The sequence below is a fragment of the Chiloscyllium plagiosum genome, chromosome 37 (genome assembly GCF_004010195.1).
Source record: "Chiloscyllium plagiosum isolate BGI_BamShark_2017 chromosome 37, ASM401019v2, whole genome shotgun sequence".
NCBI lineage: Eukaryota > Metazoa > Chordata > Chondrichthyes > Orectolobiformes > Hemiscylliidae > Chiloscyllium > Chiloscyllium plagiosum.
The window spans coordinates 16853165-16879876 of NC_057746.1; the positions used below are offsets into that span (position 1 = coordinate 16853165).

Consider the following 26712-nt stretch of genomic DNA (forward strand, 5'->3'; position numbering starts at 1 on the left):
AACTCACCTTTTGCCTCCCTGAGGCTTGTTCACAGTTTCCAAGGTTCAAGTGAGATGGAATACTTGCTTGGATGAACGCAGTTTCTATAATATTCATCACTCAAGAATGTTGACACCATCCAGGAGTAAGCAGACAACTTAACTAGCACCCAATTCACAATCTTCAACGTTCACTCCTTTCACCACTGGTACCCAGTGGAAACTGTATCATATACAAGATGCATTGCCATAATTCCTCAAGGGAAACCTGCCCCTCAGTCTTAAAATCACAGGCAACAGTTTTAATCAGTAAAGATGGTAAAGAGAATGCAAAACATTTATTAAGCTGTAATAGACAGCATAACTCAACCATAGACAAAGAAGCTGCAAATTCTCCATTTGACAATAGAAAATGTGAATCCTCCATTTTCACCACAGGAGCACGGGGAAATCATCGGTAAGCAGTACAATGCATTGCTATACTGTGAAACGGCAATCCCAGTTAGGAACAGGATCCCTGGAAGGTATGTTGCTTCTCCGGTGCCAGGATCTGGGATGCTGCCGATGGGGTTTACAGGATTCTGAAGGGGGAGGGGGAGCAGCCAGAAATAGTGGTACAGTGTATTGGCAACAATGATATAGCCAGGAAAGGGTTTGAAGATCTGAAAAGCGACTACAGAGAGCTAGGTTGGAAGCTGAACAGCAGGACGAATAAAGTAGTGATCTCAGGTTTGCTACTGGTGCCACGAGACAGTGAGGTGAGGAACAGTCAGCGAATTCAGCTTAACATGTGGCTGCGAGTCTGGTGCAGGCGGGAGGGGTTCAGGTATTTAGATCTTTGCCTTCTGGGGAAGGTGGGACCTGTTCAAGAAGGACAGGTTGCACCTGAACAGGAGGGGCACAAATATCCAGGGTGGGAGATTTGTTCGAGTGGTTTGGGATGGTTTAAACTAGTTTGGGAAGGGTGTGGGAACCAGAGCTACATATCTGAGAGGGGGATAGTTGTTGATAGGACAGTGACAGGATGTAGTGAATCTGTCAGGAAGGTTTTTCACATGATGAAACAAAGGGATCAGTTAAAGTGTGTCTGCTTTAACACAAGGAGTGTCAGAAATAAGAGTGGTGAACTTAGAGAATGGATCAGTACTTGGGACTATGATGTTGTGGCGATAATGGAGATGTGGATTTCACAGGGGTAGAAATGATTGCTAGATGTTCCAGGGTTTAGAACGTTTAAAAAGAACAGGAGGGGTGCAGCATTGCTAATCAGAGAGTGCATCATAGCTACGGAAATGCAGGTTATTGAGGAAGGTTTGTCTACTGAGTCAGTATAGGTGGAAGTTAGGAATAGCAAGGGTGCAGCCAACTCATTGGATATTTTCTACAGACCCCCCTAATAGCAGTAGAGAGAATTCATAGGCAAGCAGAGTTTAGAAAAATGCAGAGGTGGCAGGGTTGTTGCTATGGGTGACTTCAACTTTCCCAATATCGACTGGAACCTCCTTCGTGCAGATGGTTTGGATGGAGACGTTTTTGTCAGGTGTGTTCAGGAGGGTTTCCATACTCAATATGTAGACAGGCCGACAAGGGGAGAGGCCATTTTGGATTTGGTGCTCGGCAATGAGCCAGGACAGGTGTCAGATCTCATGGTGGGAGAACACTTTGGTGACAGTGACCACAACTGCCTCACATTTACCACAGCCTTGGAGAGGGAAAGGAGCAGTTACCAGGGGAATATATTTAACTGGGGAAAAGGAAATTATGACGCTACCAGACAGGAGTTGGAAAGTACAGATTGGGTGCAATTGTTCCACAGAAAAGGTACAACAGACATGTGCAGACTGTTTAAGGAGTGGTTGTTGTGAGTGATGCACAAATTTATTTTCTGAGACAGGCAAGAAAGGGTAAGGTTAAGGACCCTTGGATGACGAGAACAGAAGAGCTTCTCGTCAAAAGGAAGAAGGCAGCTTACATAAAGTGGAGGAAGAAAGGATCAAGCACAGCTTTAGAGGATTACAGTCTTATAAGAAAGCTCAGAAATGGATTGAGGAAAGCTAAGAGGGTGCACGAAAAAGGCTTGGCAGGAAGGATTAGGAACAGCCCAAAGGCATTTTACTCATACGTGAGGAATAAGAGAGTGATCAGGGAGAAGGAAGGGCTGGTCAGGGATAGCGTAGGGAACTTATGCGTGGGGTCTGAGCAGATAGGGGAAGCCCTGAGTGAGTTTTTTGCTTTGGTTTCACTAAGGAAAGGGACCTTGTTGTGAATGAGAACTTTGAGGAGCTGGGAAACACGTTTGAACAGATCAAGATTGATGAAGTTGATGTGCTGGAAATTTTGGTCAACGTTAAGATTGATAGGCCAGACCGAGGTTGCTCCAGGAAGCAAGAAAGGAGGTTGCTATGCCACTTTACTTCCTCACTCTCCATGGGAGTCATACCAGAGGATTAGAGGGAGGTGAATGTTGTTCCTCTTTTCAAGCAGGGGAATGGGAAAGTCCCTGGCAATTACAGACCCGTCAGTCTTACGTCTGTGGTCAGCAAGGTTCTGGAAAGAATTCTGAGGGATAGGATTTATGACTATTTGGAAATGCATGGTGTTATTAAAGGCAGTCAGCATAGCTTAGTAAGGGGCAGGTCATGCCTCACAAATCTTATTGAATTCTTTGATGAGATGAAGAGAAAGGTCGATGAAGGTTGAGCAGTGGATGTGGTGAATATGGATTTCAGCAAGGCGTTTGAAAAGATTCCCCATGGTAGGTTCATTCATAAAGTCAGGAGGAATGGGATACAGGGAGATTTGGCTGTCTGAATTCAAAATTGTTGGCTGACAGAGGGCAGAGAGTGGTTGTAGATGGAAAGTATTCAGCCTGGAGGTCAATGGTGAGTGGTATCCTGCACAGCTCTGTTCTTGGGCCTCTGCTCTTTGTAGTTTTTATAAAAGACTTGGATGAAGAGGTTGATCATTTTCCAATGATACAAAGATTGGAGTTGCCTTGATTGTATCGAGAGCTATTGCAGACTGCAGTGCGACACAGACAAGATGCAGAGCTGGGCTGAGAAATGGCAGATGGAGTTCAACCTGGATAAATGCAAAGTGATGCATTTTGGAAAGTTGCACTTGAATGCTGAATATAGGATTAAAGACAGGATTCTTGGCAGTGTGGAGGAACAGAGGGATCTGGATGTGTAAGTACATCGTTACCACCTCAAAGTTACCACCCAAGTGGATAGGGTTGCTCAGAAAGCATATGGTGTTTTGGCTTTCATTAACAGGGGGATTGAGTTTAAGAGCCGCGAGAGTTTGCTGCAGTTCTACAAGACCCGGTGAGACTACACTTGGCATACTCTGTCCAGTTCTGGTCACCCTATTATAGGAAAGATACGGAGGCTTTGGTGAGGGTGCAAGGAAGGTTTACCAGGATGCTGCCTGGACTGGACGGCTTGTCTTACGGAGGGAGGTTGACTAAGCTCAGACTTTTCTCTCTGAGAGAAGGAGGAAGAGCAGTGACCTGATCAAGGTATACAAGTAATGAGAGGCATGGATAGAGTCAATTGCCAGAGACTTTCCCCAGGGCAGGATTGACTGGTACGGGGGCTTATAGTTTTAAGATATTAGGAGGATGGTATAGAGGAGATGTCAGAGATAGGCTCTTTATGCAGAGAGTTGTGAATGCATGGAATGCGTTGCCAGCGGTGGCGGTGGGAGCAGAGTCATTAGGTATATTTAAGCGACTGTTGGACATGCATATGGACAGCAGTAAATTGAGGGGTGCGTAGGTTTGGTTATTTTTATTTTAGATTAGGAATAATTCTTGGCACAACATCATGGGCTGCTGGGCCTGTTCTGTGCTGTACATTTCTATGTTCTATGTTCTATGAAATTAAATCCAGGTAATGTGGAGTATTTCATCACTTATCTGACTTGTGCACTATGATGTATAAGGTGTTTGGATCTAAAAGTGTTATTGCTGAGCAGTGTATTCAGCTTGACTCAATGTGGTGATGTCATTCGAAGCCATAGAAACATAGAAAACAGGAGCGGGAATTGTCATCTAATCCTTCAAGCCTACTCTATTAACCAGTGTGATCATGGCTTGTCATCCAACTCTGTTGTTCCTGCTTTCACCCCTTACACTTTGATTACTCTAACCTTAAGAAATATATCTAGCTCCTTGTTGAAAACATTCAATGTTTGGACCTCAACCTCTTTTTGTGGCAGAGAATTCCATAGGCTCACCACTCACTGAGTGAAGAAACGTCTCCTCCTCCCAGTTGTAAATGACCTATCCTGTATCCTTAGAACATGAGGTTTCGGATACCTCAGTCTTTGGAAATATCCTTCCTGCATCAGTCCAATGAACTTTTGTTGTTCTCCCTTGTCATGGTTTAAAGACGTTTAATAACTGTGCATAGATTGAAAGAGGCAGCAACAATTCTGTCCAGAATAAAGTATTAAGGGACAAGGATAAATAGTTATGTGGGAATTGACAGCAAAATTAGCCATGACTGGGAAAAGGAGTCAAAGATATATGAACAAAACTGTTTTAACAACTGCTTGATAAATGGCTGCCTTATGCCACAAGGACAACTTACTGCCCTGCAGAAGAACTTAAGGAGTTAACTTTGGGAAAGCTGTGTCTTCAAACACAGTGTTGGAGAAATTAGCCCAATAAAGCAGAGACCACACAAACAAGATGGGGTGAAATTGACAAGCTGTTTATGACAAGCCATATGGCTAGAAGAGAAATTGACTGACACAGAATAGGCTGACACAGAGCTGACAGTCTGTGCGGGTAGATCAAGGGTTCTCTTCTCCAGCTGAGGAAGAAACCAGATTTTATAATAATCTTGTACTATAAGGTTAATTAGAAATGGGGAAAGATACAATGCATCTGAGAATGGAGTGATCTAGTTACAATTATGCTAATTGGAAAACAGTTATCGGATGAATGTCTTGATTCTCAATACAATACAAGATCCTGACAGTATTAATGGGTCAGGAGATTCCAGTCTTCTAGGTGAGTAAGGTGCTTCCATTGTTCCTGTCCTTCGAGCAGGATCCTTTGGTGCCTCGCTGTCTGACCTTGAATTCTTTGAAAAGGTGACGAAGGAGGTTGATGAGGGGAAAGCGGTAGATGTGGTATATATGGATTTTAGTAAGGCGTTTGCCTGTCCTTCGAGCAGGATCCTTTGGTGCCTCGCTGTCTGACCTTTCTTTTGTGTAGCTTTGGTATTGCTGTGTTATGAGACTGCCCTCAGGGATTTGGGACAGCTGTGGTTGATCTGGTATTGTTAGTGGGTTTTAGGAAGTCTATTCCCTTGTCTGCGAGTGCTGTCTGGTTTCACTTGACAGCCTGTTTGATCCCTGCTGAGGCATTCTGGGTGTTTTTGGTATAGTTTGGCCAAGTTTGCTTTCCTATGTTCTGTGTGGGCCTATCATAGGTAGGCAGGTTGACACACAGTCAATGCCAAATGTAGCAAAGGAACAGGGAAGCAACTTTTGAGAAGAAGGCAGTCTGCAGACATGCAATATTGGGAATAAAAGAATCAAAGGATCATCAAAAATGTCACACCACAAAATTAATGGATGGAAAATTATATAAGAATTCAATTGCAGAATTCCTTGGTAGCAGAATTCTGGAGAATAACATGCACTAGGATTGAACCCTGGACACATTGAGAGATAGAAACTGTTGGTTGGAATCATAGCTAAATTCCACCATTAATTAGTTAACAGTGAACTTGTGTTGTGAGATGTAACTTGCTTACTTGCGGCGTCTTATTTTGGTTGCTACAGTCAATAAAATTTAAATAATCGTTTCAGTATTGTGAGATTTCTCAATAAGTAGCAGCATTAAATGTAGCTTGTGGTAATTTACACAACACCCTCCAGAGCCAGAACATCCTTCTGCAGATCAGGAGACCTTCACTGCACACAATACTGCAGGTGTAGTCTCACCAAGGCCCGACACAATTGCAACAATCCCTGCTCCTGTACTCAAATCCTGTTACTGTGGAGATCAGCTTGCCACTTGTCTTCTTCACCAGCTGCCAGGAGGTCAGTGAGATGATTCATAGTCACGACAGTCAACAGACTTGTAGATCCTGACTGAAAAGGAGGATTGAGGCAGCAAATCCAGATTCTACTGACCAAGAGTCCATTGACCTCATAGAACATGGTGAGCAGTGACAAAGTTCCATCATACAATATCTTGTTGATGATGAACAGACCTTGGTGAGCCAGGAGGTGAGTTACTCACTGCAGAATTCCCACCCTCTGAACTACTCTTAAAGCAACAGTGGCTGGTCTTGTTTAGTTTCTCCATCAATACTGGCAGTGGATAATTCAGAAATGGCAATTCCTGTGAATGTAAGATGGTGAGGTGAATGAAATATGTTGAGATTCTGCCTTGTTGAAGATGGGCTTTGTCTGGTACATGTTTGACATGAATGTAACTTCCCACCTGCCAGCCCAGAGCTTCATGCAGTACCATCTCTAGCTGTCTAAATGCATGGACTATTTTAAAGTTTGAGGTCTGAAGATCCATCAACAAGTACCCCTAGTTTGGACTTTATGATGAGGGGAATGCCCTTGATTAAGCAGCTGGAAATGCTGGGACATACAACACTACTCTGAGGAACTTCAGCAGTTCAGTACTGTGGCTGGAATAGTAGTACTGATCAGCTTGATGAGGAACACCACAATGTCTGGAGCCCAAGACTTCAGCATTACTACCAGGATGTTGTCGGGGCTCATTCTTCTGCTGTCAAAAAGTGTGGTGCTGGAAAACACAGCCCGTCAGGTAGCATCCAAGGTGCAGAAGAGTTGATGTTCCAAGCATTAATTCTTCATCAGGAAGCATCAGCTCTTCACTTTCTCCCTTATTCCTTTCCTGTGCATTCCTTTGCCTCAATGGATCCTGAAACCATGCTTGGCAGGAAGCACATTTCCACTCAGAATACTTAATTTTATTGATGGAGAGTAGATATCATTGACTTGGTCAACATCTATTGTCCATCAGACAATTACTGTGCATCTGAAGTCATATGTAGACCCAGACCAGGAAAGACTGGAAGGTTTCATCAGTGAGTGAGATTGAAACTAACCATGTTGATATCGTCAGCAATAGTCCGACTTTTAATTCCAGTCTTTTACTGAATTCACACTTCACTATCTGCCACAAGGGAATGTGAACCCATGTCCCAAATCATTACCGTGGGATGTCAAGCACAGTGACATCACCATTAAGTCACTATTTTCCTTTACATGACATGTTCACTGAATAATGTTTCCTCTCAAGGTCTGTGATTGTTAAGACAGTTGGATTGATCTTTTATTTTTGAAGAATATGAAACAGGAGTTAAGATCAGCATTGATCTCATTGGATGAGTAGCAGCTTCGAGAGACTGATTCCTGGAATCATAGAATAAAATCATGGAATCCCTAGAGTGTGAAAACATGCAATCCCTACAGGCATTCTGCCCATCCATTCTGAAGACCATCCCATCCAAACACACCCCCATACTCTATTTACCCAACCTGCACATCTTTGAACTGTTAGAGGAAATGGGAGTACCCAGAGTAAACCCATGCAAATTTGGGGAAAATATGCAAACTCCACAGAGACAGTTGCCCAAGGGTGGAATCAAGCCCGGATTCCTGATGCTGTAAGACAGTCATTCAAAATATTTGGGTATGTTTTTTGAGTGTATTTTTCTGGACACTGATGACTCTTAAAATCTTTTTATTTTGTCAATGATATTTTGGGATCAATCAGTATGAAAGTAACTGAGTGAACAGAAACATAGTTCATATCAGTCCAGGACACAGCACAGAGACTGAGACAATCTGGTGGGAAATAATTTCTCACCAATTTCTCCCCACAGGCTGTCAACTGAAGTCAAATGATTGGACCGATAGTGCTGGGATTTCTGTGGGAAGAGCTCTCTGCAGGTGAGTAATGGAGGTGATAGGGGGTGGGACAGTGCCAGGCCGGTACTGGGGTATCCAAACTGAGTCAATGGGTAATAAGGTGTGAAGGGCAATGACAGGCTAGGTAATGGGACTTTTACACATGTCATGTTACTATTGTAATGGTTTATATGGTACAGTTTATCTGACTTCATGTTTTAACCTTCACTGAACCCACAAAAATAAAAGATTTATGTTCATTTGAAATGAAACATAAGGCAAGAGCAAACATCTTAGTTGATAAATTTAAATATTGACTGAACAGTAAAAGTCACAGAAGTTTAAAATGATAGAAGATTAATTTTTAAGTAGAAGTAAAAAGAGAAAAGTCACTAGTTTTAGAATGAGACAGACATTGATGACTTCAGTTGTTGGGGCTGAAGTGAATTGTGAAATTCTCTTCTTTCCCCAAGGCTATATAATAGGTTAAGAAAGTGTCTTCTCTAAAGTTCAACTTCATATCTTTAACTTTTTTTTAAGTTATCTCTAATCAGCCTAACTATCAAGCACTCATTGATTAACTTAACTGTCAGTTTATTTATGATTGATTTCTAACACTTTCCCAAATTCGTGAACACTTTCTCCTACGTAATGTCTCAGAACGTATCAGAATGTTTCTCTATCTGATTGTTGTCTAATATTGCCTGGACTAATGTTGTACATTTCTGAACAAACTGGTTAAAATAACCAAAAGATCAGTTACGAAGGTTTCATTTTCTCAACATTGCTTATCTCTGTATTTGAAAAATCACCATTTTATGCAGCAAAATGTAACAATATACACTTAAAATGTTATAATCTTATAAAACATCACAGACATGCTGTTGTAGGTTATGCATTCAATCTTCATCAATATCTATTAATTAATTCCTTATTCTCTAATTACCTCACAGTTTAGGCTCAAAATCATTCCTGGCTGGTTTCCAACCTTGTAGAAACTGATTTCAAAAGTCTCCTGTGTTAGTCTCATACTGGCTTCTTCTTACCATGTTAACTTACTATAACAAACAAACTGTAGAAATCATAAAATAATACTTAAAGTATTAGTGTTTTCGAATTACTAGCAATATTCGGACCATAGAAATGAATTCACAGCTAACATGACAGATTGTACAGAGAAAACAGTCATTGCCCTCAAGGATGCAGTTTATAGACTGAAAGGGACAGTGTCAGTAAAGGACACAGAGGGAGAGTGTCAGTACAGGACGCAGCTCACAGACTGAAACAGACAGTATAGCAACATGACACAGTTCACAGACTGAGAGGGACAGTGAGAATTCAGGACACAGGTCACAGACTGAGAGGGTCAATGTCAGCACAGGACACAGCTCACAGACTGAAAGAGATAGTCTCAGTACATGATACAGCTAACAGACTGAAAGGGAGAGTGATAATACAGGACACAGTTCACAGACTGAGAGGGATGTTGTCAGTACAAGGATACAGCTCAAAGACTGAGAGAGACAGTATTGGTAAAGGACACAACTCACAGACTGAAAGGGACAGTGTCAATACTGGACACAGCTCACAGACTTGAGAGGAATAGTATCAGTAAAGGACACAGCTCAGACTGAAATGGACAGTGTCAGTGTAGGACAGCACACAAACTATGAAGGATAGTGGCAGTACAATAGACAGTTCATAGACTGAGGAGAGAGAGCATTGGTACAGGTTGCAGCTCACAGACTGTGATAGACAGTGTCAGTACAGGACACAGCTCACAGACTGAGAGAGACAGAGGGGCAGCATGGTGGCTTAGTGGTTATCACTGCTGCCTCACAGTGCCAGGGACCCGGGTTCAATTTCAGCCTTGGGTAACTATCTGTGTAGAGTTTGCACATTCTATCCCTTGTGTTTGCATTGGTTTCTTCTCACAATCCAAACAAGTGCAGGTTAGGTGAATTGCCCACAGTGTTTAGGGATGTGTAGGTCAGGTGCATTCATCAGGGGTAATGTAGAGTAATGTGGAATGGGTTTGGGTGTGATACTCTTCAGAGTGTTGGTGTGGACTTGCTGGGCTGAAGGGCCTGTTTCCACACTGCAGGGATTCCATGGGAAATTCTATGGTACAGGACACAGCTCATAGACTTGAGAGGGAGGGTGTCAGTACACGGTACTTGGAAGAGGGAGTCAAAGCGTGGGTCAGTAAATTTGGAGTTGTGGATAGTGAGGAGAGCTGTTGTCGGCTGCAAAGGGACTTAGATATGATGCAGAGCTGGGCTGAGGAGTGGCAGATGGAGTGGCAGATGGAGTTCAACCCTGTCAAGTGCGAGGTTGTCCATTTTGGAAGGACAAATAAGAATGCAGAATACAGGGTTAACGGTAGGGTTCTTAGTAAGGTGGAGGAGCAGAGGGATCTTGGGGTCTATGTTCATAGCTCTTTGAAAGTTGCCACTCAGGTGGATAGAGCCTGTGGTGTATTAGCGTTCATTAGCAAAGAGATTGAATTCAAGAGTTGTGAGGTGATGTTGCAGCTGTACAGGACTTTGGTAAGGCCACATTTGGAGTACTGTGTGCAGTTCTGGTTGCCTCACTTTAGGAAAGATGTGGAAGCTTTGGAGAGGGTGCAGAGGAGATTTACCAGGATGTTGCCTGGAATGGAGAATAGGTTGTATGAGGATAGGTTGAGAGTGCTAGGCTTTTTCTCATTGGAACGGCGAAGGATGAGGAGTGACTTGATAGAGGTTTATAAGATGATCGGGGGAATAGATAGAGTAGACAGTCAGAGACGTTTTCCCCGGGTACAACAGTGTTACAAAGGGACATAAATTTAAGGTGAAGGGTGGAAGGTATAGGGGGGATGTCAGGGGTAGGTTCTTTACCCAGAGAGTGGTGGGGGCATGGAATGTGCTGCCTGCGGGAGTGGCAGAGTCAGAATCATTGGTGGCCTTTAAGCAGCAATTAGATAGGTACATTGATAGGTGCTTAAGCCAGGACAAATGTTCGACACAGCATCGTGGGCCGAAGGGCCTGTTCTGTGCCGTATTGTTCTATGTTCTATGATACAGCTTACAGACTGACAGAGACGGTATTGTACAAGACACAGTGCACAGACTGAGAGGGACAGTGTCAGTACAGGACACCGCTCCCTCACTGAGAGGGACAGTGTCAATATAGGATACAGGTCAGACTGAGAGAGACTTGCTTCACATGAATCTAACTTGCCACCTGCCAGCCCAAACTTTCATGTCGTACCTGTTTCTTGATATACAAATACATGGACTGTTTCAGTGTCTGGGGTGTAACAATTGGTACTAAAAATGTCCCTACTTCTGACATTAAGTTGGAGAGAAGGTCATTGATGAAGCAGTTTAAAATGTTTGTGTTGAGGACAGTTATCTGAGGAACTCCTGCAGTGGTGTTAGTGGCTGAGATAGCTGTGTTCATACAGTTTGATGACAGACATGACGAGTTTTGAAGCAAAAGTCTTCAACATTAGTGCCAGTATATTGTCAGAATCCACAGCCTTTGCTGTGTATTCTGTAGCTTCATCTGTTGCCTAATATCACATGTGGCAGGGGTTTGGAAGCTTCCTTGGACACAGAATCTTTTCATTCATTTAAGTCATGTGGTCATTTTGGGCTAGGTCAGCAATTCTTGTCCAGCAATTGCTGTGGGTCTGGATTTATATGTCGGCTCAGACCAGGAAAGTTTGGAACATTCATCCCTTAAAAGTAATTAGTGGTTTAGTTGTTTTTGTATCATAACAACTGAGAATGACCCTACTAAACCCCCTACGAAGGGCAGCACAGTGGCACAGTGGTTAGCACCGCTGCCTCACAGTGCCAGAGACCAAGGTTCAATTCCAGCCTCGGGCAACTGTCTGTGTGGAGTTTGTACATTCTCCCAGTGTCTGTGTGGGTTTCCTTCAGGTGCTCCAGTTTCCTCCCACAGTCCAAAGATATGCAGGTCAGGTGAATTGGCTGTGCTAAATTGCCCATAGTTTTAGGCGAAGGGGTAAATGTAGGGGAATGGGTCTGAGTAGGTTGCTCTTTGGAGGGTCGGTGTGGACTTGTTGGGCCGAAGGGCCTGTTTCCATACTGTAAGTAATCTAATTTAAACTCGGTTTGAATTCCAGATTTATTTTGAATTCAATTTGCTGTCATTAGGGAGTGCAAACCCATGTCTGCAGATCATTAAAAACTGAAAGAATTGTAGATGCTGTAAATCTGAAACAAAACAGAAGTTCCTGGAAAAGCTCAGTACGTCTGGCAGCATCTGTGAACTGAAACGTTAACTCTGATTTCTCTGCCCAGATGCTGCCAGAGCTGTTGGGCTTTTCCAGCAACTTCTATTTTGTCCCGCATCATTCGCCTGCCATGAGAAACTCTGTGACATCACCACTAAGTCACCATCTCTAATGGAAGATTACACTTAAAAATGTCTGCTCTAACAGTCTGTGAATATTGGCATAATTGGAGCTTTGGGGTGTAAGATTGTGATTTTTAACTTTCAACATCAGTGGGCGTCTGTTCCACCGAAGTCTGATGACTCACTGAGTATTTTCATTCTGATTGGTCCCAAAATATCATTGACCCAATCAGTATGAAGGCGCCTGAGTGCACAGATACAGGGTTTAATATCAGTCTCGGACACCGTTTCATAGACTGAGAAAGTCCGCTAGAATATGATTTCTCACCAATTTCTCCTCCTCAACTGCAACTGAAATCGCAATGATTGGACTGTTAGTGCTGGGTCTTCTGTGTGGAAACCTTTGTGCCGGTAAGCAATGTGATATGGGGGTTGGTGGTGGTGTCAAGCTGGGTACGGACCTTGACTACTTCCGCAGATGAAGCTGAAAGCGAAACGTGAAATTTCTCCTTCCCCTGAAAATAGGTTAACAAAATGCCTTCGAGAAAGCTTCTCTTTATATCATGATCTCATGTTTTAAAAATTTCCATTCAGCCTAACTGGTACTAAAACTCATCGAATAGCCCGGTTTATACTGGATAGGCCTTTATGAATGGTGATCCTTTTGTGATAAAGGAAGCTGTTATTCATGTTTGCGAGCGCACTTCCCCATCTCTAATAAATCAGAACTCAACAGATTATTTCCAAAGTTGATTGTCGTAGAATACTTCAGCAATGCCCCATTCTTTACCCTATTTACCAAGTTTATACATTACAAAGGGAAAGTGAGGACTGCAGATCAGAGTCAAAACCTGTAGTGCTGGAAAAGTACAGCAGGTCAGGCAGCATCCAAGGAGCAGGAAATGTAGAGTACAGAACGGACACAGACCCTTCGGCCCACTTGACCGTGCTGACCAGGTTTCCTGAACTGAGCTCCTCCCACTTGCCTATGGTTGGCCCAGACCTCTCTAAACCTTTCCTAACAATGTACTTGCCCAAATGTTTCTTTTAATGTAGTAATTGTAATGACCTCCCACTTAGGTTACGTAGATTGGCCCTTAAGTGTCCAGAGATGTGCAGGCTAAATGTATAGGCATGGAAAATGTGGGATTGTGGGAATATCGTGATGGATGGGTCTGGGTGGATTGCTATTTGGAGGGTCAGTGCAGACTTCATGGGCCAAATGGCCTCTTCCTGCAGTGTAGCGACTCTGATTCTATCAAATGTGCAGAAAGTGATTTCTGGAATGTCTCCTGTGTTAATCGCAAACTGGATTCTTCTTGTCATCTTCACTTATGAAAACAACCAGACTGCTAATGTAAAATAAAATAACTTAACCTATGCACCCCTCAATTCCCTGCTATCCATGTGCAACTCCAGCAGTCGCTTAAATGTCCCTTATGGCTCTGCTTCCACCACCACTGCTGGCATTCCTTTTTGTGTAAAGAACCTTCCTCTGATGTCTCCTCTAAACCTTTCTCCTAATATCTTAAAACTATGACCCCTCATGCTAGTCAATCCTGCCCTGGGAAAAGTCTCTGGCTATTGACTCTATCCATTCCTCTCATTATCTTATATACCTTGATCAGGTCACCTCTCTTCCTCTTTCTCTCCAGAGAGAAAAGTCCGAGCTTCATCATCCTCTCTTCATAAAACAAGCCCTCCAGTCCAGGCAGCATCCTGGTAGACCTTTGCACCCTTTCCAAAGCTTCTGTATCTTTCCTAACATCTACCTGGTCTATGACAATGGATTAAATCACTATTCCAGAAGACTTGCTGACCTTTCATTTCCAAAGCCCTCAAGTTAACAACACCCATGTACCTCTATTTTGAAATCTGAACTCAAAACTGTTATGAATACAATATATACAAACTGTACCTTTCATCATACCAGGGTTGACCCTTAGATTGGTAATTGGTAAAGTAGTTGATATGATAAGCCATGAGGTTTATAGATGTTCCAGCTTATAGTTTTAAGTACTTGGAGTCAAACAAAATGGAAACCGACCCTTCAATCCAACTCAAAAATGCCAATCAGGTTTTCCAAACTAAAGTACTGCCAATTGCTTGCATTTGGCCCATATCCCTCTAACCTTTTCTATTCATGTCCCTGTCCAAATGTCTTTTAAATGTTGTAACTATACCTGATTTTTCTTCTTTATCTGGCAGTTCATTCCACATGTGAATCACCCTGTGTGGAAAAAGTAGCCCCTCCAGTCCCTTTCAAATCTTTCTTGTCTCAGCTTAAAATTGTCCTTGAGTTTTGAATTCCCCTACCAGAGGGAAAAGACATTTGCTCTTCGCATCATGATTTTATAAACCTCTCTAAGGTCATCCCTGAACCTCCTCTGGTCCAGACAAGAGTTCCAGCCTTTCCTTAGACCTCTAGACCCTCTAGTCCCAGTAACATCCTTTGTAAATCATTTTTGCACACTCTCTCCAATTAGTTTATATCCTTCCTCTAGTAGGGCAACCAGAACTGCATACAGTGTGCCAAAAGTGGCCTAACCAAAATCCTGTATCGCCATAACATGATGCCCAACTCCCATACTCAATCCTTAGACAATGTCTTCTTCACTACCCTGTCTATCTGTGATGCTACTTTCAATGAACTATGTAACTGCATTCCTAGGTCACTCTACTCAAGAACACTCCCAGGATTCACTATTAATGGTGTAAATCCTGCCCTTGTTTGCCTTACCAAAATATCTTGCCTCACATCTATCTGGCTTAAACTCCATCTGCTAAACTTCAGCCCACTGGCCTAGGTGATCAAAATCCCATTGTACTGTTAGATAACCTTCTTCACTATTCATTAAACCATCAATTTTGGTGTCATCTGCAAACTGAGTAACCATGCTTCCTGTGTTCTCATCCCCAATTCCTGAAGATCACTGTTCTGCTGCTGATGGCATACAGTGCCTCGTTGGATATCTTGTTTTCCTCTTTGCTGACTGGCTTAGATTTCAAACAAAGTGGTCATATCACAACAGAGTGGTGGGTGTTCTTAATGTGAAGATAGAAATTCAAGGTTTTAAAGGTTTTGTTTCACTCTCCAACTCCAAATTTCCAGTATAAGAATATGTATATATAAGAAATATATGCCACTGTTTCATGGTACAGAATTGAAGTACTGTTTGTAAAAAATAAAACAAAAAAAGTTCAATTCAACAGAACTTGCTCATACATTTCTTTGGTCAAGGCATAGATCATTGGCCTATGAGAATTAACCTGGCTTGATTAATAACTTAAAGCTTTGATGTGAATTGTCAATCTGTATTACTGGATGCATTCTCCATAGTCATAGCCTTATCTACCTCTAATATCTGACATCATCTGCCTGTTATCCATAAATTTTGATGTCCATGCAGATCAAAAACTCAGCTTGAAATGTTATCATGTCCCTGGACCATTACCAAGTGCAAACATGGTACACCCCCTTCTGTTCAAAAAGATGACTTTGCTCCATGTTAAAATATTTGTCACAAATTGCATGACTTATAAGATGGCCAAGTTGGGGAATCTTCACAGTGGATTGCAGAGGGAATTGAGGGAGACAGTTTCTCATCTTCATTGTATGGAAATATGGAAAAAAAACCTCAAAACAAGAAGAGCTCAGACCCTGGTCTCTGAATCTGACTCAGCAACAAAACCGACATATTGGAATGTGTTGTGATGACAAAGGTGCTAAAACTATCAATCAGCAAAGACTTGTTCCATGGATTTGACTGAGGATATATAACCTCCTTTGTGATTGTGAACAGTTTGTTTTGGACCATCCTTTGTTCTGTTGATGGGAGAAAGTGAGGGCTGGAGATCAGACATAAGAGTGTGGTGTTGGAAAAGCACAGCCGGTCAGGCAGCATCCGAGGAGCAGGAGAATCGACGTTTCGGACATAAGCCCCTCATTCCTGATGAAGTGTTTATGCCCGAAACATCAATTCTCCTGCTCCTTAGATGTTCCCTGACCGGCTGTGCTTTTCCAGCACCATGTTCTCAACCCTTTGTCCTGTTGTTGGCCAGTTTCATTTGACAGAAATTCCTCTTTGATTTTTGGAGACCTTTAATAACACATTCTGAACTTCTGAATCAGTCTGTTCCCACTGGCCAAGAAAAATAACAAACTGTCTGGGTTAACAACTAGAACTGCCTGAAAGTTAGAGCCTCAACCTTTTTCTTCTGAAGAATCTAGAATTAATTTGAAAAACAAACTGTTCCTCTACTTACAAAATTGTGAGAAACTGCCATTTTCATCCTGCTGCCTCCTCACTAACCTGGAAGGAATTCTTAGAATTCTTGACTTAAGTTGTTTGGTCTCTGACCTTCAGGTGAACTGATAGAAAACACACACACACACACAATGTTAGTGGAAATGGCCATTAAGTGGCTGATGAATGTGAGTATTGAGAAGTGCAGAGTTATACATTTTAGCAGGAAGAAGGAAGAAAAACAAAATAAACCATTAATTTTTCAATCCTGTGCAGGAACAGACCAGGAGTTGTAAAAGTCATTGGAAGATTCGGGACTGGGGGACAAGTTCAGAAGGTGGTTAATGTCACCAGTGGGAACCTGTGCTTAATAAACACAGGTGCAGAGTGTACACAGAAGTTTCCCTCCATGTTTAGTTGGAGTTTTTGTGATTGGTGTTTAGGGATTCATGTCCTGACATCTCACTCTCTCTCTCTCTCTCCATTTCAGACACTCACTCTCTCCGGTATTTCTTCACTGCTATGACTCCAGTTCCTGCTTTCCCGCAGTTTGTGATTGTTGGTTATGTGGATGGAGTCCAGTTTGTTACGTACAACAGTGATCAGAAGAATTTGATCCCCCGGGAACAGTGGATGGTGGAGAGCGAGGGGCCTGAGGCCTGGAAAAGGAAACTATCCCTTGCTCGGGAGCAGGAAAGGAATTTCAAAAACGCTGTCCTGAGCTTGAAGTCACGAAACAACCAAACAGATGGTGAGTCCTCCCTCTTCAAAAGCTTGACAGTTTCCTGTGTGATCAGGTTTCGGTGAGAATAGAAAGAAACCAAGAGTGGATCAGAATCTCTAACCAGAGCCTGATTTTCTGTGGTTGGCACCTCCCACTGACAGTGTCTGGTAGCTTTTGTTTCTGATTGACAGGGATGACTGTCTCTGATTTTCTACAGAAAATGGCTGAGTAGGATACTTCAGGCAGATTTCCTCTGTTCTGTCTTTTCCTTCTCTTCAGTGTTTTTTATTAAACATTTGCTCAGAGGGGAATGACAGAGACAAGTCCCGGACAGGAGGCTGGTGTGAGGAGGAGATGTCCTTGCAGACTGGCAGTGAGGCCTTGAGTTTTGAAGCTTGGTGCTGTTTGGAGACTTTGCCCTAAGCAGCCTGGAGGCTCGGTGTTGGCAAAGACTGAGGTGAAAGGATTGTAAATAGTGTTTTTAATCTTAGATTTTTTTTAGATTACTTACAGTGTGGAAACAGGCCCTTCGGCCCAACAAGACCACACTGACCCTCTGAAAAGCAACCCACCCAGACCCATTCCCCTATATTTATCCCTTCACCTAACACTACTGGCAATTTAGCATGGCCAATTCACCTAACCTGCACAATTTTGGAATGTGGGAGGAAACCAGAGCACACGGAGGAAACCCACGCAGACACAGGGAGAACGTGTAAACTCCACACAGACAGTTGCCTGAGGCAGGAATTGAACCCGGGTCTCTGGCACTGTGAGGCAGCAGTGCTATCCACTGTGCCGCCCACCTGGATTTTTATTATTGTTTCATTTTTGTACCCAAATATTAAGTATCTATAGATATTTTGTACCTAACGTAGTGCCAGAAGTGGTGACATTGCAAACTTTTCACTGCATTTATTCGAATGCATGTGACAAGAAAGCTAATTCAATTCAATTTGATTGGCAACTTGTGTTTCTGATTGACAGGGATCCATACGTATCAAATGATGACTGGCTGTGACCTGAGTGATGAAGGGATGACAAGTGGATTCAACCAATATGGATGGAATGGACAAGACATCCTCAGCTTGGATAAAAATCATATGGTGTGGGTGACCCCAGTCTCCTGGGGAGAAAGTATCAAGAACAGGTGGGACCAGGATGTGGTGGACAATCAGCGGTGGAAGCATTACCTAGATGTGGAATGTGTTGATTGGCTGAAGAGATACTTGGAGTATGGACAGCGACAACTGAAAGTCGGTGAGTGTGGGGGGAGCCAGTAGGCAGTGAGGAGGGAGTGAGAGTCTTTGAAGGGTATGGTGCCCTGGCAGTGTATCTTATCATTCCTGCAGTGATGCCTGTTTCTGTCTCCCTTAGTTCCCCCTGATGTGTCCTTTACCCGTCTGGGTGATTCTAACTGGCTATCCTGTCTCGTCACGGCGTTTTACCCACAAGCCATCGAGGTGACTCTGTGGAGGGACGGAGTGTTGATCGATGAGACCCTGTCCACTGGGATCTTACCCAATCACGACATGACCTACCAGATCCGGAAATGGATAGAGTTTGATCCGGAGGATCAGGCTGAGTATTCCTGTCAGGTGGAGCACAGTGGACTGGAGGAGACGCTGGTGATAATTTATGGTAAGACCATTTCTCACTGTCAGAGAGGAGCCAAACATAAACCAGGATTACAGGAGAGGGGATCAGTGCCGACCTGCTTCATCAGGACAGGGGCTCACATCATTTCTTTTTAGAAAACCGTAATTGAGGCCGTTTTCTGATACCCAGGTGCTCTTAACCTGCTGTTATATTCTGGGATATAACAGAATGATAGGACCTGTTATATTACAGTGTATTATCATTGTGTACCAGGGATACTGCAGTACAATGGCATTAGTGTATCCTGATGTATAATGCCATCCAACACCTAACATATCAGGAATATTACAGAATTAAAGTCCAGGGTGCACTGTGTGATTATTGGGTGGCATGGGACCACAGTGGTTAGTAGTGCTGCCTCACATTGCCAGGGACCTGGGTTCATTTCCAGCCTTGGATGTCTATCTGTGCGCAGTGTGCTTGTTCTCCCTATGTCTGCATGGGTTTCCGCGTAGTGTTCTGGTTTCTTCCCATAAGCCAAAGATGTGCAGGTTAAGTGGATTGGCTGTGCTAAGTTGTTCCTTTTAGAATGTGTAAGCTAGGTGGGTTAGACATTGGTATGTGGAGTTACAGGGATGGGTAATGGGATGGATGCTCTATGTCGAGTTGATGTAGACTCAATGGGTCAAACGGCCTCTATCTGCACTGCAGGAATTCTGTAATTCTGTGATTATGGTATGATGTTGTAGCCTCTCCGTTTGCCAAATTCATCCAAGCCCTTTGGACAGCTTCCAAGCTCTCATCCACTTCACCAAGAAGGATATGGGCAGTACTTACAGGGGAACAGTACTTCCTGTGAATTCTCTTCCAAGCTATTCGCCATCCTGCTTTGTAAATATATTACCATTCATTTAGTGTTGCTGGGTCAAAATCTTGAACTCCTTTCGTAACAAATTTGTAATTCTACCTTTAGCAGTTCAAAACAGCAGCTCACTGCCATCTTCTCAGTGGCAACTGTGAACGGGCAATAAATACTGGCCCAGCTACTGATGCCCATGTTTTGTGTGTTATGTTTTCACAGCCCAAAGGTGTGCAGATGAGGCAAATTATGCTAAATTACCCAGAGTAACCAAGGATGGGTCTGGGTGGGATGCTGTTTGGAGGGTTGGTGTGGACCTGATGGACCAAATGGTCACTGCCCACATTGTAGAGATTCTATATTTTGTTACATGACAGTCCAATGTATCCTGGGATATTCATGTCCAACAAGATGTAGTATATCCTGAGAGATTATGGTGTGGTAGCATCCAGTGCATTCTGGAATTATAGCTCCATCTATATAACATGGTTTTAAAATATTTTTGTGATGCTAAGAAATCTTCTATTTTTGATTTAAATGAAATCAAACAAAGTCAGCATAGACTGAGAGGAAATATTATGGTTGACCAACTTCACTGAAGTTTTTCATGTGGGATCAGACTCGTAGCAGTAATTTTATGTATGTATTTTGTGCAGGTTTTTAAAAAACATATTAAATACTTCCATAACAGAAGAATAAATTCATTCAGAGAATGTGGAAAGAGTGGAAATGTCGTGAAATTAATTGTTGGGTGGTTTCAAGACAAGAAACAGATCTGGAAATAATGGATTGTTAGAGCTTCAAGATGCAGGAATTAATGTTCCACAAGGACGAGTGATAGAAACATTGCTGATCACAATTTCCAAGAATGACCTGGACTTTGGAATCATGAAATCCCAGATTGCCCCCTGTGTCTTCACTGGATTTCTGAAATGATTCTGAAATTAATGATTCAGCATCATTTACTGTCTTTTTCCAATAGAATTTAAAATCTTCTTTATAAATGTAAATTTAGAATTAACTTTCCATTTTCATTTACAGATAGCAACAACATGCAATCTCAAGAAGTCAAGTTTCATGTATTCTAACACAATCCTTGGGAATAGGAGACAGCAGAACCAAAATCTCACAGGAGGCACATGCACACTTGGCCAGACTGCTGAGTGTTACACTGGAATAATCTAATCAGTCAGTCATTCTGCTGATCAAAATACAATTCCTAAATTTGCAGATGACACCACATTGGGGGATAGACCAAACTCGTGAGATCTGTAACAAGTTACAAGAAAAAGTACTAAATGTTAAAATGAACAAGTTATTGGCAAATGAACTGGAGGAACAAAGAGATCCTGAACAAAAATATACACCAGTTACGAAATGTTTTTCCACAGGTTAGCAAGGTCGCAAATCAAAGCATGCAATATAATTATCTAGAGAGGGAACTAGTTGGTAGGTGATGCTAAATTAATCTTGAAGTGTGATTGACTCCACATATGGAGTACTGCAGATAGTTGTGATCACCATATAGAAAAGATATTGAGACATAAGAGAAGATGCAGAGAAGATTGACAATGATGATATCAGAAATGTGAGAGTATACATATCAGGAAAGAATTGACATGCTGGATCTCTTCTCTCTTGAATAATGGAGACTGAAGAGTGACCTAACAGAGACTGTAACAGTAGGCAATAGCAAATTGAGAAGAAGCTTCTTTGGGTAAAGAGTGGTGGGAATGTGGAACTTGAAGGCACAGGAAGTGAAAAAGGAAAGTAGAAGGAAATAGAGGGAAACAAAGAGAGATTTAGTTGAGGAATACTGGGAGGAACCTCCTAATGGTCGGTCTCTCTCTCTCTCTCAGTCCCGACATCTCGTTCCCAGGTTCCCATGACTGTCGGGATTCTACTTGGGGTCCTTGGGATCGTTGCTCTTGCTGTTGCGGCTTTCTTCATCTACAAGAAGAAAGGTAGGAGTTTATGAAAAAGTGGCAGCTCCTCCCTGGGAATTCAGGGGGTGGAGAGCCTGAAGAGGGGTTTCCCACAGTAGGGTTCAGGGCCCAAGGTGTGTGCGCACGCGTGTGTGTGCATGTGCGCGACAGATGGGGGAAGACCCTCTGTGTTTGGAGGTTGGTCTCAAGGCTTTACAGGAGCTCAGGCTGTGGGGAGAAGGCCTCAGTTTGTGAAGCAAGATAGGAGATGGAACCCTGTTCCTTAGGGTAGGTAGGAGTACATGTAGGTTCTCTGGGTACATATGAGTGTAAAGTCATTTCAGATTGTGGATGACTGTCAGTTTGGTGTTGGATATTAGCGGCTCAGGGCAAATTTAATAATGAAGGACTGAGCCTGGATGTGAGCGTGGATCTTGGGTACCGGTCAGGGTGAGAGCCTTGGGTAGGTGTCTCATTGGGAATAGTGGTCTCAAGAGGCTTCATGTCCATCGCTCCCTTTCTTTTGGAGTTTCCACCTCTCTCTGTTCTGTGATTCAATGGCTCTTTTTTTGGGTCAATCACCTAAATATTCCTTGTTTTTGCAGAGAAAGTGAAGAATGGCTACGATCCCACAAACAGTAAGCTGATAATTTGGACATTTCTGGATCTCTATTATTGTGAAACTAACTCTTCTTTTTGTGTTAGATGGATATAATGGCTTGTTTCTATGTCTGTGTGTTATACACTGTCTCCCTATATCTTTCTTTCTTTTCTGTCTGTTTTGATCTCTGTACCTGCTTCCATTGTGTCTCTGGTCTGGGTATATTTATCCACCTCTCTGTGAGTATTTATCACACTTCTTTTTCCCCTCTGTCTGTTTCCCCTTCACACACTCCTTCTCTTTGTCTTGTGTTCTGTCACAGTATCTCTGATAATGAACAGTTTTTTAATGCCTCTTTTTCCATTAACAGCTGATGATAGGACACCCTCAGACGGTTCTACCAATACCTAAGATACGAGTAGTGTTGGTCAAAAGTGAGAAGAATGTTGTAACTGGGAAATTGGAGCTGGTGTTAACTGCAATCCGAAGGGTGAACGCTGAGCTCTGTGACTGTCTCCCTGCTGTCAAAAAAGACCAGCTCATATGGTTCAACACTGAACTTTAAGACTTACCTTCTGGAAATAGTTGCTACAGTATGGGCCTGAGCGTTAAGATATATTGGAGGTGGGGTTTGGCATAGAGAAATATCTCAAAACTACTTATTGTGGATAAGATAAAATAAAAAAAACTGCAGATGCTGGAAATCTTGAATCAAAAGGAAGCAGAAATTGCTGGTAAAACTCCACAGGTCAGGTAGCAAGTGTGGAAAGAGAGCAGATTTAACGTTTTGGGTTCAGTGACCCTTCTTGGGAACTGAAGGTTTTTAAAAATTCACTCATGATATGGTCATGCTGCTGGGCCAGCATTTCTTGCTGTCCTAGTTACCCTTGAAGGTGGCAGCAATTTACCTTCTTGAATTGTTGCAATCCATCTACTATAGCTAAACCCCACAATGACCTTAGAAAAAGAGTTCCAGAACTCTGTTCCAGCATCACTGAAGGAACGGTAAAATATTTCCAAGGGTGATGAGTGGCTTGGAAGGAAACTTGCAGGTGGTGGTGTTCCCATGTATATGCTGCCCTTGTTCTTCCAGATGGAGATGGTCAGATGTTGGAAAGATATTGTCAAAAAATGGTTGGCAAATCTGTGCAGGTCACCTTGCATAAATAGTACACTGCTACTGTGCATCTGGTGGTGGAAGGAGTGAAAGTTTGTGGATGCAGTGCCAATCACAAGTAGCTTGGAAAAGATGTTGTATGTGCTGCATGCAGGGATAGGAGTGATGGATGGAGATGCAGAGAGAATGACCATTAGATTGACCGAGAAATGGATGATAACATGTAAGAGAGAAAGAAAAATTGCTGGTTATGGGGAACATAAGTAGGTGAAAATGGGTTAGCTGTGCTGAAAGCAGACCATGCTGTGACAGGCTGGATTATGTGAGTAGGAAAAGGACATCGAAGGTGCTCAGGTTCCAAAAAATGTTTGAACTCCTTTTTGAGTCCTGAAGACTACCTGGTTCCCAAGCCAAACCTAGGTTGTTCTGAGCCTCCTTCGAGTTTTTGGCAGACATGAGACAAAATGCTGACCAGGGAACACATTACCTCGACGCCAACGGTCTTTTTGCAGCAGAGAGCGGCGGGAGCTGAGCGGAAGTGAAGTCGGAGCTCAAAGCCGGTTGGGAAGGTAAGTGATTGTTTTTTGAGTGGAGAAGGAACCCGAGACTCTACACGTGTAGTGTCTCCCACCCTCTCTCCTCCTCTAACCTAAAAAAAAAGGACTCAGTCGGCTGAACAGGTAAGCTACTTAGTGTTCTTGTTTTGGACACTAAGTGTAGAGTTATGGCAGCGCAGGCAGTGGAATGTTCCTCCTGCAGGATGTTTGAGGTAGGGGTGACCACTGATGCTCCTGCTGACTTCACCTGCAGGAAGTGCAGCCAGCTCCAGCTCCTCACAGTTAGGGAACTGGAGCTGGAGTTGGATGAACTGGGAATTATTCGAGAGGGTGATATGTAGAAGCTACAGGGACATTATTACGCCAGAGAACAGAGGTAGCTGGCTAACAGTTAGAGGTGAGAAGGGGAGGAAGCAGACAGTGCAGGGATCCCCTGTGGTCGTTCCCCTCAATAATAAGTATACCGCTTTGGATACTGTTAGGGGGGACGGCCTAGCAGTGGTAAGCTGCAGTGACTGGGTCTCTGGCACGAGGTCCGGCTCTGAGGCTCAGAAGGGAAAGGGGGCGAGGAGGAGAGTGCTAGTTGGAGGAGACTCTATAGTTAGAGGGACAGACAGGCGGTTCTGTGGACATTGGCGAGACTCTCGGTTGGTTTGTTGCCTCCCGGGTGCCAGGGTCCGAGACGTCTCTGACCGTGTCTTCAGAATCCTTAAGGGGGAGGGTGTGCAGACAGAAGTCGTGGTGCACATTGGCACCAATAACATAGGTAGGAAGAGGGGTGGGAAGGTCATTCAGGAGCTCGGAGTTAGGCTGGAAGCTAAAAGCTAGGACGGACAGAGTCGTCATCTCTGGGTTGTTGCCGGTGCCACGTGACAGTGAGGCAAGGAATAGGAAAAGAGTGCAGTTGAACATGTGGCTGCAAGGATGGTGTAGGAGGGAGGGCTTCCGGTATTTGGACAATTGGACTGCATTCTGGGGAAGGTGGGACCTGTACAAGCAGGACGGGTTGCACCTGAACCAGAAGGGCACCAATATCCTGGGAGGTAGGTTTGCTAGCACTCTTCGGGGGGGTTTAAACTAATTTGGCAGGGGGATGGGATCCGGACTTGTAGTCCAGCAAGTAGGTTAGCTGCTTTTCAGGATGTCCAAGAATGTAGGGAGGCTGTGGAGAAGGTAGCACTGACAGGGAATACTTGCGGACACGGAGATGGGTTCAAGTGTGTATACTTCAACGCAAGGAGTATCTGAAATAAGGTGGGTGAACTTAAGGCGTGGATTGGTAGTTAGGACTACGATGTTGTGGCCATCACAGAAACATGGATAGTAGAGGGACAGGAATGGTTGTTGGTGGTTGCTGGTTATAGATGTTTCAGTAAGATTAGGGAGGGTGGTAAAAAAGGAGCGGATGTGGGGTTGCTAATTAGAAATGGTATAATGGCTGCAGAAAGGCAGTTCGATGGGGATCTGCCTTTGAAGGTAGTATGGGCTGAAGTCAGAAATAGGAAAGGAGCAGTCACCTTGTTGGGTGTTTACTATAGGCCCCCCAATAGCAGCAGAGATGTGGAGAAACAGATTGGGAAACAGATTTTGGAAAGGTGCAGAAGCCACAGGGTAGTAGTCATGGGCGATTTCAACTTCCCAAATATTGATTGGAAGCTCTTTAGATCAAGTAGATTGGACGGGGCAGTGTTTGTGCAGTGTGTCCAGGAAGCTTTTCTAACTCAGTATGTAGATTGTCCGACCAGAAGGGAGGCCATATTGGATTTGGTACTCGGTAACGAACCGGGACAATTGATGGGCTTGTTAAGTGGGTGAGCATTTTGGTGGTGGTGACCACAATTCTGTGACTTTCACCTTGGTTTTGGAGAGAGATAGGCGCATGCAACAGGGTAGGTTTTACAATTGGGGGAAGGGTAAATACGATGCTGCAAGACAGGATCTGAGGAGCATAAGTTGGGAGCATAGGCTGTCAGGGAAGGATGTCATTGAAATGTGGTACTTTTTCAAGGAACAGATACGATGTGTCCTTGATATGTATGTACCTATCAGGCAGGAAAGCGATGGTCGTGTGAGGGAACCTTGGTTGACAAGGGAGGTTGAATGTCTAGTGAAGAGGAAGAAGGAAGCTTACATAAGATTGAGGAAACAAAGTTCTGACAGAGCTTTGGAGGGATACAGGATAGCCAGGAGGGAGGTGACGAAAGGGATTAGGAGAGCTAAGAGAGGGCATGAAAAATCTTTGGCGGGTAGGATCAAGGATAACCCCAAGGCCTTTTATGCTTTTGTGAGAAACATGAGAATGACGAGAACGAGGGTAGGTCCGATCAAGGACAGTAGTGGGAGACTGTGTATTGAGTCGGAAAAGATAGGAGAGGTCTTGAATGAGTACTTTTCTTCAGTATTTACAAATGGGAGGGACCGTATTGTTGAAGAGAAGAGTATGAAATGGACTGGTAAGCTAGAGGAGATACTTGTTAGGAAGGAAGATGTGTTGGGCATTTTGAAAAACTTGATAGACTAGTCCCCCGGGCCTGATGGGATATATCCTAGGATTATGTGGGAAGCAAGAGAGGAAATTGCAGAGCCCTTGGCAATGATCTTTTCGTCTTCACTGTCAACGGGGGTGGTACGAGGGGACTGGAGAGTGGCGAATGTTGTGCCCCTGTTCAAAAAAGGGAATAGGGATAACCCCGGGAATTACAGGCCAGTTAGTCTTACTTCGGTGGTAGGCAAAGTAATGGAAAGGGTACTGAGGGATAGGATTTATCATTATCTGGAAAGGCACTGCTTGATTAGGGACAGCCAGCACAGATTTGTGA

At 43.4% G+C, this 26712-nt stretch overlaps 1 protein-coding gene across 1 annotated transcript in view; it reads left to right on the top strand.

Annotated features, from left to right (window-relative positions):
* The window catches only part of LOC122541239, a 41196-nt gene extending 18266 nt beyond the window's left edge, over positions 1–22930 (top strand). Inside the window, 7 exon segments of the mRNA XM_043677857.1 lie at positions 12589–12675; positions 17002–17262; positions 18223–18495; positions 18613–18876; positions 21553–21657; positions 22224–22256; positions 22590–22930. Of these exon segments, the coding sequence (XP_043533792.1) occupies positions 12589–12675; positions 17002–17262; positions 18223–18495; positions 18613–18876; positions 21553–21657; positions 22224–22256; positions 22590–22630 (1064 nt within the window). The 3' untranslated portion in view covers positions 22631–22930.
* The last annotated feature ends 3782 nt before the right edge of the window (positions 22931–26712 follow it).